The sequence below is a fragment of the Dufourea novaeangliae genome, unplaced genomic scaffold, assembly GCF_001272555.1.
Source record: "Dufourea novaeangliae isolate 0120121106 unplaced genomic scaffold, ASM127255v1 scaffold173, whole genome shotgun sequence".
In the NCBI taxonomy this organism is placed as follows: domain Eukaryota; kingdom Metazoa; phylum Arthropoda; class Insecta; order Hymenoptera; family Halictidae; genus Dufourea; species Dufourea novaeangliae.
Genome location: NW_015374048.1, coordinates 654230 through 666870, shown reverse-complemented (window position 1 = coordinate 666870; position 12641 = coordinate 654230). Strand labels below are relative to the sequence as shown.

The following is a 12641-nucleotide window of genomic DNA, read 5'->3' as shown; positions in this document are numbered from 1 at the left end:
TATTTAGACAGTCCTGTTGGGTATGCAAATTATATATCACAATCTGCAAAAAATGAACGAATTCTTTATCATCACCCAACTGCTGATACAGTTATGACAAGGAGTGCAATCCTAAATAGTTTGTGGTGCAATTTCTTAATCTAAATTAATTTATGCAGCAATTATGAAACGCTATTAATACATTCAATTCTATTTTTACACTATTCTGACTTAATTCAGTGTGGGAAAAAATCAAAATCCCTTTTTCATAAAAAATTTTTAAACAATTTATTTCGATCTCATACAGATAAAATATTAGCTTCTTAAAAATCAACTCTTAAATTTAATTCTAAGAAAAAATGTCCTTTTTTTTGCGAGGTACTTTCAAGAAAGTACTTATCATGTAGAAACAGAATTAAGTGAATATGAATATTTTTGAGAATGTATTCGGGAAAGGCTGAACAAGCTATAAGGTCATAAGATTAGATTTCTTGAACAGGATACTGCTATGATACACTCAGCATATTTAATAAAAGAATGGTTTCTTAATAAAGATATTTGCTATATGTGGGTTTTTTTTTTAACACAAACTTGTAGTGGTATAAAGCAATATGAACAGCCTTCTTATTTTATTAGAACCACTCAGGTTGCATGGATTAATATAACAAAATTTGTGCTTACATTCATTATACTATCTGCTTCCCAATGAAATGTTTGTAATTTTTTAAAACAAGGCTCTTAATTTGACACATGTTGCAAACAGATTTTGCCATATTTTGTTTATAACTGTACCTTATCTTGATCAAAATTTGTGCTTACATTCAATATACTATCTGCTTCCCAATGAAATGTTTGTAATTTTTTAAAACAAGGCTCTTAATTTGACACATGTTGCAAACAGATTTTGCCATATTTTGTTTATAACTGTACCTTATCTAGACATTTTATAATTTTGAACAAAATGTGTAATTTTTATAAAATAAAATAGAAAATTAAGTCTTTTACCTTTATGTTATTTATAAGTTATTAAGGAAACAAGTGAGACTATACATGTATTATTTATGTTCTTTTGTCTCTTCTAGTTTCTAGAAGTATTAAGTTACTTGAGAAATATTATTGAAAACATTTATGTTACTGGGGTCATCTTTGGTATCAGCTGGTATAGATGTATCTGTTATATATGTATGTATCTATAAATCATTCTTAACAAATCGACATTTCCTAGTATAAAACAATAGTATTCTTATTTCAATCTCTTGAATTCAATGATAACGATCATTTGATTAGTTCAGTTAATATTAAAATTCATATTTTATATCAGGTTTAATTAAAGTTTAAAATTGTTATTCAATTATTGTAATTATGACGTTAAAATTCTTGCTTCAGAGGTTTTGGATAGAAAGAGAACTGAAAAAAAGCATTCACCATCCATTTGATCCTGAAGATTATGAACTCTAAGAATGCTAAACTTCTAGTTTACTGTGATTATTGCGTTATATTTTGTTACTTGATCAGTTTTTAAAGTGAGCCTATTCACGCGATATGTGTTGCAAACCGATTTTATCGACTTTTATTCAAAACAATGCCCGTTTAAATGTCTGTCAGTTTCCAACCACCACGTACATATGTCAAAGAAACACACGGGTTTACTGTTTTTCTATAGAATTTATTAAAAACAAAACACACAATTATTCTACTTAAGTAAACAGTACAATATGAACATGTACAAGTAACTGATACAAAGTCCGCGTAACAACACGCTTACACAAATAATTTAAACGTTATTGTTACAAGATAATGTGGAGTAACTAACCAACTCAAACGGTCGTCATGGAAACGCAGTGTTACAGCTTTTAAATTTCACGTTACTAAATTAACACATCTTGACAACTTCAGTTTGACTATTATAAAGGACAGAAAGAAATTTTCACTGAAAATATGTGGTGCACCGATCATCCACCCAGAACTGCATCTTAGACTAATATTACTTTCCAATAAGCTACTTATAAGTCTCTTGAATTTAATTGCAATCGGGAAAGCTTTCGATTAATTTAGATAATTTAGTAAATCACAAATGTTACTAGATAGACCGATGTGTTCAAGACATATATGTATGACGTACGCGACATTCTGTAGTTCCAAAACATGGATTTTCTCGGTTACGTTCTAGATTAAATGGTTATTGTTTCTTAATTTGTTTTGGCGAGACGAGTATTGAGTTTCGTCCGAGTCACAAGGAAATCACTGTGGTTCGACACAATGGTCGGTGTCTTTGCCGTACTAAAATAGGGAAAGTGTGTGTGCCTATAGTAGAACTGCCATGATAGATTCGAACGCGTCTTCATCTTATTCCAAAAAAGTCAAAGATTGTTAGCAAAATGCGTGATTTCTGTTGTCAGGAGAGCTTCTTTAAGGTAAGTGTACTGTTAGGGTGGATATCAAACTGCTTGATCATTCTTGAGTTCATTAAGAAGAAGGGAAATTCTTCGAATAAATTGGAACGCAGCGTGCCTCTAGGAGCGCTCTGGCTCCTCTGCGCCATTAGAGTTCGGAGCATGATCTCCAGATATTCCTGTTATATTGATGAAATAACACTTAACAACGATCAAGTACTTTTTTTATGCTGTTCGTGTTCCAATCTCAATCATTCAGTTTTGTGTTGGCTTACGAAATAATTTACCGATACGATTGATACGTCAGTATCTCGAAACTTTTAGTAGTGCATTCTTCGGCTGAGAATACACTTTTTCTGTTACTTTTCTCTCTTTAATGTAACATTTAATACCTTTATTCTCGTCTTGTCTATCTTCGAAATATATCATAGTTGAATTTGATGCATTATTTTAAAACAATTTTTAGTTTCCTTTCCATCAGTTTATGTATCTTGTTTCAATGATTCTTACATGATTTGTCATACTTACATTTGTTTCATATTGAAAATGTACACACTGAGTTCAAATATAAACTAGTAATTGTAAATAACAATTTGTAGTATGCATAAAAGATAATTCTCCATTTGTATACTTTACATAGTATAATGTTTCATTATTTAATTAATATTAATTACTTAGGATCAATCATCTTGTCTTAAATAACGGATTATTGTTTTATTTCTTAATAAGAGATATGGGAGCTATTAAATTGGTTATGTATGATATTAAAAAGTAATTGTATAGTTCAATTTCTATGAAGAAATATAAGTTATATTATTTTTTAAAGTATAAGAAAGTAAATCAATGACAACTATAAGAAGAGTATGCTGTACATATTACAGTATAGTGTCAATAATCAATCTTATTGTTAGCTATTCAATTGTTGCAGATATTTTTCGATTAATTTGGTATTTTTCTTCTCCAGTAACAGTACGGATTGCAGAATGGTGGTGGACTGCTTATCCATTCAAAGCTCAGCAGCTATAGTACGGAAGCAGGAGCGAAGATTAGGTGGGTCAGTGGGTGCAAAAATGCAACCTAACAATGTTGGTAGTTGCGGTGGCATGACACCCAAGGAACTTTCTGACAACGATGACCTAGCTACTTCTCTCGTGCTAGATCCTTATTTAGGATTTACAACCCATAAAATGAATATTAGGTAAATATCTTTAACAGTCAAGCAAGTTCACAGAGTAATGGTATTATATATAAAAATCTTTATTTAATTGCAAAGGTACAGGCCATTGAAAGCAAATAAAGAAGAACTACGAAAAATTATTTGTGAATTTATTCAGACGCAAAATTATGAAAAAACCTATAAAAAGTTGATGGGTGGTGATTGGGGTGCACGACTTCCACACACAAAATCTAAACAACAACAGATAAACTTGGAGAAACATGTGAGCTGTGCTTGCTAAAGAAAATATGTTTAGTACAGTTTTCATACTTTCACCTGTTTCAATTGTTTTCTTCCTTTTTTGATATAGATTTACCGATACTTACGAGTTTTTGACAAGGATTCCGGGTTTGCAATAGAACCTTGCTATAGATATTCTTTAGAGGGTCAAAAAGGTGCCAAAATTTGTGCAACTCGGAAATGGTTGAAGCATGACAAAATATCTTGTCTTGTTGGTTGTATTGCAGAACTTAGTGAAAAGGTTTGTTTACTGTCGACAGTAGCAAAACGGGGAAACGTACGAATGTTTTACATTCGAAATAACATTTTAGGAAGAAGCAGCATTATTACATCCTGGAAAGAATGATTTCTCTGTAATGTTTAGCTGTCGGAAGAATTGTGCGCAACTATGGCTAGGTCCAGCAGCATACATTAATCATGATTGTAGAGCTAACTGCAAGGTGAATAAGTACATCTAATGTGCTTCTCTTTTTATTATAATTATTACACACTCACAGTAACAATTCATTTTATTTAATCGGTACAAAATAAAGTTTGTAGCAACGGGAAGAGATACAGCTTGTGTTAAGGTTCTTCGTGACATTGAAGTGGGAGAAGAAATTACTTGCTTCTATGGAGAAGATTTTTTCGGGGATGGTAACTGCTACTGCGAATGTGAAACCTGTGAAAGGAGGGGAACTGGAGCTTTTGCAGATCAAAAACCTGGAGAAGAACTTTCCTCTGGTACTTGTTAAAGTACATGATGTTGCAGCCACAGAGACCTATATTTACAATCGCTGATAAACTTAAAATTATTACAGGGTACCGTTTAAGGGAAACTGACAATCGTATTAATCGTACGAAACATAGGCAACAGCCATTAAATCGCAATAAACAACAAGCAGACACTGCGCTTACAGAAAGAAATGCGGTGCTTGTCGGTAATGCAGCAGTAGCACCACAGAGTTTGAGCATGAAGGAGTTACGGAGAAAGGGTTTAACAAAGTACGATGCAGAGTTATTAATTGCACAAGGATGTCGGTTTTCTGATATCACTCAGCAGCAGCCTATCATAAACAATGGAGAAAACGTGCTACAAGTGTCGCGCCCTCACCCTTCTGCGATTGCCAATTCTGTGACAAGAAATTTGCGGAATAAACAACTTAGTAAATTTGACAATAACAACGGCCATCAAAACAATGTCAAAAATAATCAAACCCTTAGGGCCTCCAGGTAAAAGTTTATGCTTCAAAATATGAAATATGAATTTTAAACGCAGCGTGAAATTACGTTTTAATTTTTTACGTCCAGGCTTCATAGGAGAACAGAAACCAAAAAGAACAGAGTTTCTGAGAAAGTTAGATCTCCGTTGAATGGTTCCATACCAAAAAATATTGAAATAGAAGGTATAACTCATCGAAAAGAGGATTCAGATAGAGTGGAACTAGCTGAAGAAGTCGTCTATTCCAGACTGCATAAGCTGCATTCTGAGAGCAGCATAGATCAAGAAATTCACGATATTTGCCATGTTCAAACTTTACATCATGACGTAATAGAACAATCGATTTGTTCTGACCTACAGAAAAAGTGTTCACCTATACTTGTCAAAAATAATCGAGAATTGGATAGCAGGTCAATAGACGCAAAAGAAATCTGTGACATAGAAGTTACTTCTAATTCAGTAGATAATGCTAAAGCTTCCGATTCTAGAAAAGATCAATATAGTACAAATACCTGTGATTCAATTCATCTAAGTTCCATATCTGACACTCGTTTAGATCATTTAGACGAGGCTAGTAACAAAGAATTAATTCCGCAAGAAAAGCATCAATCAAGGATTTGTCGTTATGGTCTGTCCTCAATTGACAATCCCGAGGATGTGAAGAAGAATGTGTCTGTGACTGCAGTAAAATCTAACAATTGTGTCAAAAAACTTTTCGACTTGGAACAGCAAAATTTGAATGAGCATAAAAAAGAAAATTTTGAAACTTTGGGCAAGGAAGACTTTTGCAAAGTTGAAGAACAAATGTCTTCAATTCACGTAAAGTCACCAAAACATTCTAATTTTACTGAAAGTAAGAGAAGTGTTTGTGCATTGCTGGATACGCAAAACTCTGTCAAAGAGTATAAAAGCGGTGATTCTAAAAGTTCGGCTATGTTATTCAAGTGTTTGGTAGAAAATGAGGCAAAGAAATTTAATTCATTCGTCCCGGATCCTACGAAGTTCTCTGCTAAGGATGAACATAGTGAAAGAAATTTTGTTGATGATAATTTGAAAATAAAAAATAATATGGAAAACACTTTTGGCTGCCACAGTGCAGTACTCACTCATCAGAATGATTTATTACTTAAGAATAATATGTACATAATGAATGTTGAAAAACCGAAACTTATTGAAACATATATTACGGATGCGGATTCTCGAGTGCAACCATGTAAAGAAAGTAATAAAGACTGCGGTGTACTTGTACCTAACAATTACAGTGATGTTACCACTAATAATACTTCAGAAGTTAGTCAGAATTTTATTTTAAAGCAATCATTACAAGAGAATGAAATATCGAACGTTACGTTCAGATCGCACAAGAGCAGAAAAAAGTTATTGAACGATAAAAAATCAATTACTTCCTGCCCAAAGGAAGAATTAGGGACCGTCGTTGAGCATAAAACAACTGGCAATACGATTGCGTCCGTTTCAAAGACTCGTAACAATCTGGTTAAAACGAAAAGCCGTTTAACAAGAAATCAAAAAAGGGATCGACAAAAACTAGCGGCTGCTGACATCAGTGTAGCGGATGATGATTCCGGTATTCAAGGTGATATTTACGAATTTAGTGAAAAAGAAAGCAATTTGGAGGATGTTCGAATTCCATCGATTATGCGAAGAACAAAACAAGAAAGCCGCCCATCATCTGTGCTTACATCACATTTACAAGAAATGCAATACAATGACGAATGCAATAAAGCCGAGCCTCCAGTATTAGTTCCGCAGGAGCCATGGCCACCTACGAGTTGTAATCAAAATCAGTTAACAGATTCGGATGGCAGTAACCAATCGCGGGAAAATTCTAACGATAGCGAGAGTCTAAAAAGGTAAATATGTTTGTGACAGGAATGCAAATGGTGTTCCGCGCTGAGTCGAATTTCAAAAATAATTGAATTTCATACTTTAGCATAATTCTACATGTCAACAAAAATAAACAGAGACCAGATGATCGCATTGTGCGATGTGTTTTCTATTGATCTTACTATCCATTGTTAACGTTCATAAACGTGAACAAAAATAAATATAATCAGTAATCTATAAACACACGAGTTCGACGATACTGATATACACGGTAACCACACAAATAATGAAATCCGATTTTTGCGAGAGTGAAGTTCCACAAAAATAAAGGCTTTATTGGCTCTACCATTCACTGCGGAACACCCTGTATAAAACTGTGTTTTAAAATATAATCGTTTACAGATTATCAACTTATAACAACGAAAGTGCACAAAAGCCAACCACTTTGACGGAATGTCAGTGGCAAACGAGTAACTCAAATTGTCAAGTTTGTCCAACCACGCCGGAAAGAACCGGTCGATTAAAGCTTACTCTTCGTATGAAACGTTCACCGGTTTTAGAAGACATTGTGGAGTCAGGAACGAGCCTCAGTGAAGATAGTTACGAGCCTGAATATGAAGTATTACGTGTGGAGGGCGTGGAAAGAAGTAGGCGTAAAAAAAAGCACAAAACCCGAGACCGTGAAAGACGGCACAAGAAACGTGACTTGAACCTCGATCCTCCACCACCGCCAATGAAAAGGTTGCGCTTGATTTTTGGCAATGAAACACATACCATTGACTTTCCACATTCTTAACAGCTATAAATAGGAATTTTCGGTTTCATTCAGAACAAATTATGAACACTCGGTCTTATTAGAGGTTTTGCAGAAGTAGAAAGGACTTGAGAGCGACACGAGTTATCGCGAGAATCTTTAGAATCTTTAAGGATAAGGTTAGAATGTTTTCTCTCTTGCGTTACAATTCACCGTCTCAATTTTTCCTTGCCTCTTATTCTTCTAGCAACGAATAGTTCAAGGCCTAATGTAGTTTTTTTTTGTTTTGCAAAGAAAAAAAGCCAAAAAATATAACGTTTGGACGAATCTTGAAGAGAAGAATATAACATTCATTGGTCTATTTTAGGTTTTTATTCAGTGAATGCTCGTTTAAAAATTTAGTACAGTAGTCTGAAATGGATTACGTGTAATAATTTTGGTTCATCGTTGTTTTCGATCACGATGAAAGTAATACTTTATTTTACCAATCGTGATAATTATTTTTTTTTAAATGAATTATTGTGTACATACGATTTTGATATAAGAGACAGGCTTAAAAACATGGTCTTTCAAAATTACTTTATCTTTGACATTAATAAATTTATTTTGTTAATGAATTTTCTTACTAATATTTATATTGTATGCAAAATTTACGCATGTAGGGTAACGAATAATTCAGATATCGATGATACCCTTTCTGCTGTTTAAAGTTCGGAAGGGAAACACCGATGAATTCAGTTACATTTAAGCACTGTTTCAGTAGATAAAGAGGGCAAAGGAGGAAAATCCATACTCTTATACTATGTATAATAATAGATATTATTATTTGTATATATACATATATATATATACACATACACATACATATATTATATATATGCTTGTATATATACGCGCGTAGGTATGCGTGTACTATTTTATCCATGATATACGCACACGTACGTGCGTATATGTGAATATTCATTACTGTATTCTGTATGTACTATAATGACTCGATGCATATGAACGTGGAAATATGCGCGTAGCACATTAACGTCATTGTGTACCGAATACACCGTTTACGGATATAGTAACGAAATAATAATAAGAGAATTTCGTTTAGCGAGCCAAGAGTTAAAAGGAAATTAGTTCAAATACGAAACGAAAAAAAGAAGAAGAACGAAAGGAAGCGAGTAATCATCTCATTAACATTGTTTCTCACGTCGAATTCGAGGAACGGAATCTTTATGTTAAAACCATTGCTTTGTATGTAGGAAGATGTCGTTTCGATTATGGAACGAATTAAGTTGTTGAGGCTTAAAGCTCCGTTAAAAGAGTTGCGTGATTGTTCGAATATTTAGATCTGAAACGTTTTTCAATTGAAGTATTTTGTACGGAATCATTTTTCTTTCTCTCTTTCTTTCTTACTCCTTTTTGATGGGTATAAAACTATTGCCATACACGCTGTATTTTTTTAAATTTTCATACTTTTCCAACAAAGTGATCGTTTCTTTTACAAACCTTCACGCGTTTAATGTGAACTTTTACATTAATTTTTAGGACATCGTAATAGGAGTATACCATTATTTATTGTACATGATTCATTTGATTTGTACATTGGAGCCACAATTGAATTAATACATGCGACGAAAAATTATTTCGTTGCAGGAAGTATTCGTACTATTCGTCGCGTTTTATACACATGTAATGATATACAATTGAGAAGAAAAAAAACATTTAGGAGGCACATATACGATGATATTTCTAACCCTAGTTTCAACTTGTCGTCTTTTGAAGTGCATTTCATCTCAGAATCTAAGAATCACCCTCAAATAATGTGTTTATTGACTTACCAAAAAATCATATATAAGATTACAGTTTTATTACTTAACATATAAACACTTCTTATGGTTCATATTGATAAACAATTACTACAATTCGAATCCAGATTATATATAGAGCTTGACATACACTTTAAACGTGATGAATCTAGCCGTGGATACAATAACGTTCCACGAGATTAACATGTTGAAGTTGTTTTATGTTTCGTTCGTTCGCATAATGTAACATTTCCTTTCATATGACTAATGTTGAATTTTTATCTAGCGAAATGCAATCGCGGCAGTGTAAATGTATCACAGGCTGCTGTAAATTTGTATTAAATATATGTGTATATTTTTTTCTCTTTTTCATCCTATATTTATCAGTAAGATGTACGCGTGACGACGACGACGATGACGATGACTACAGCAACAAACGAAAGAGTATCAGAATTTTGCGAGAAGTTGATAGAAAAAAAAAGGATGGACCAGGCGGAAAAATCAGTATTAGATCAGTCGATTGACATATTTTAAGGGAAGCCAACTAATATTTATAAACTCGAGTTCAAAATTTAAACATGATCAAATGAATCCACGGCGATCATTCCTCCACCGTGCAATAGAGCATTTATACAACGTTAAGGACGTTCTGTAATTTAACTTAATCATTATATAAAATAGGATGTAATTTTCCTTGATAGTATGTCCGTTAATCGATCTATAACATTCTGTAAAGATTGTGATAAAGATGAACCTATTGTATTATTCGATTCAACTATTCTCGTTCTGACGTAGCGCCATTATAGTCACTGTTTTATTCTCTAAGATTTTAGCGAGTTGTCCAAGTATCACTCGCATTGATCGAATTATTAAAACGAGAGACAAGCAAATCTAATGCGTATTTCCAGATTTTTAAAACAACAAAATCTGTATGAAAAAAAAAAAAGAATTAGAGCAAAACTTGTTTCCCAGCATTCTGTGAAATATTTCGATTGGATTCCATGTCCCCTAGAACAATCGAAAATTCGGCTCGATTGAAATTTTCATTGTCGTGTATGTGTGGTAAAAAATCGTAGCGATTTTACAATAATAATGTGTAACTTTTATCGGGAAAGTTGATGGAATATCGATGCGTTGCGAATTACGACAAAACGTTCTCGCCAAAATTTTAGCAATGACTATTTACTACGTGCGTATATTTTGATGAAGGATAGAATTATCGTGTCAAAGATGACGCTGACGAGCGACTCTAAGATAAAGTCGAATGCTCGTCCGTGACGAAGCTAGCGCTTTTTAAAATATGCTAGCGAAAAAGATGCGAACGATTTCGATTGATCATCGATCGAAATGTGCATTCAATCTGTCACCTTTTTACGTTTCTGTGTGTGTATTGCATCGCGCTGGCATGTTATGTATCTCTACGTAGTGTGTCATGAGTACGTGCGCTCAGGTGTGTGTGCTGTGTGGTGGTGATGACGTGCCTGGTATGTATGTGAATGTGTTTGTGCGTGCGGCAGGCAGGCGCGCGCCGAAAGAGCATACACGCGCATCTCATCAACGTAAGATTGTGATTTTTATTTTCGCTTAGCCCGAAGATACCCTTTGCTTTCCGTTATGGGGCAGCTTTCCTCTCACTGCCATTATAAAATCGTTAGTTTCCTCTTTAAATTTAATGCTCGTCATTTTTAAATTAATAAACACAAAGTTCATGCATACGAAGTGCAATGTTACAATAGTTGTCGTAAGTGAAACCTACGTATATGAACGGTAATTTTAATTACGAATTATGCCTTAATACTCGGTTTCGATAATTTAATGAACTTACAGTCTCGGCGTACACTGTAACTGTATTATTGTCAGTACTGTAATTGTATTATGTTTGTTGATCAAAAAAAAGGCAAAAACATGAAATTGTATATTATCATTATTATTTTCTACGAATTAAGGTATAATAATAAATGAATTGCATAGCCCAATAATATCTACGGATTCATTATTGTTTCGAACAGTCTGAATTACATGAGTTAATAAAACCTGTAAATGTGTAACGCAAGTGTTGCAGTACGTGTACAAATATATAAGTAACTGATCGTTTTGCACATCAGAAGGTATTACTTTAAATATACTTCTGATATAGCAGTATGATGTACGAAAAGTTAATATTCACTTTCTTATTCCTTTTCTTTTCCCGCGGCATTATTTGACTAAGTAGACATCTGGTAGCCGTGCTGCATGTTAGAATTAGAGATGGCGTGAACTGCTACTTGTGAATCACTCGTGATTCCATCACGTTCGTTCCCAATCACGGTGATTTTTATCGCTTACGATCGCAGTGAGCAAATTCACTTAAGATAAAAAAATCGCAATCATGGTCGTAAATGAAGTTAAATCACGACCGTGATCGTGATTCGGCGATCACTGTGATAAATCACCGTTAGTGATTTTGCATGCCATCTCAAACTGAAACCGTTTTGTAATTTGATAATTTGAATGCAATCCTTTAAGAAATAGCAATTCTTTCTGAAATTGTCACATGCTTCTAAATAGATGAAACTGTGCGTTCGATGTGGTAAAAGACCCCGTGTGGTGAGATCGTGGGGTCACAGAACCCCGCAGGAAACGCCAGAGACTTCGTGTGGTGAAATCGTGGGGTCATAGAACCCCGGAGCATAGTGGAGACCACGTGTGGTGATAGCGTGGGGTCATAGAGGCCCCAGAGATGACACCGAGACCCCGTGTGGTGAGAGCGTGGGGTCTCAGAACCCCCGGTGCATACGCAAGAGACCCTGTGTGGTGAGAGCGTGGGGTTCTAGAGCCCCCGTAGATGGCGCCAGAGACCCCGTGTGGTGAGAGCGTGGGGTCATGGAACCCCTGGAGCATGTGCAAGAGTTTTGAAAAGTGATCCGAGTACTAGACATTTTTACACTTTGAATCTCATATCGATTTGTAAAATAATCCTAGTTCGATGTAATATAGAACGTGGTTGTATGATATAGATTCGAAGTTCGCAGCCATTAGCTCGATATTGTCTTCAGTTTACAGTGTTTTACCGATGACAATACCGATTGCCTAGGCCTCACCACGAGGAGGTTGCTGCGAGTGGAGGCCCAAGGCAGGTCGATGGAATCACAAGTTCTACATCTACCCACCTTTCACAATAAACCTTATAAATAATTTAAATCTTAACTATCTAATGCTATCGCTACTAAAATCC

General features: G+C 34.5%; 1 protein-coding gene across 1 annotated transcript; it reads left to right on the top strand.

Moving 5' to 3' along the window:
* Positions 1-2134: 2134 nt before the first annotated feature.
* On the top strand, positions 2135-7761 carry LOC107189831 (histone-lysine N-methyltransferase Suv4-20). The gene is made up of 9 exons (XM_015578502.1): positions 2135-2393; positions 3337-3570; positions 3646-3811; positions 3899-4069; positions 4140-4268; positions 4362-4551; positions 4629-5040; positions 5119-6900; positions 7277-7761. The coding sequence occupies exons 2-9, from the start codon at positions 3356-3358 to the stop codon at positions 7668-7670; spliced, it is 3459 nt and encodes a 1152-aa protein (XP_015433988.1). The 5' UTR covers positions 2135-2393; positions 3337-3355; the 3' UTR covers positions 7671-7761.
* Positions 7762-12641: the final 4880 nt, after the last annotated feature.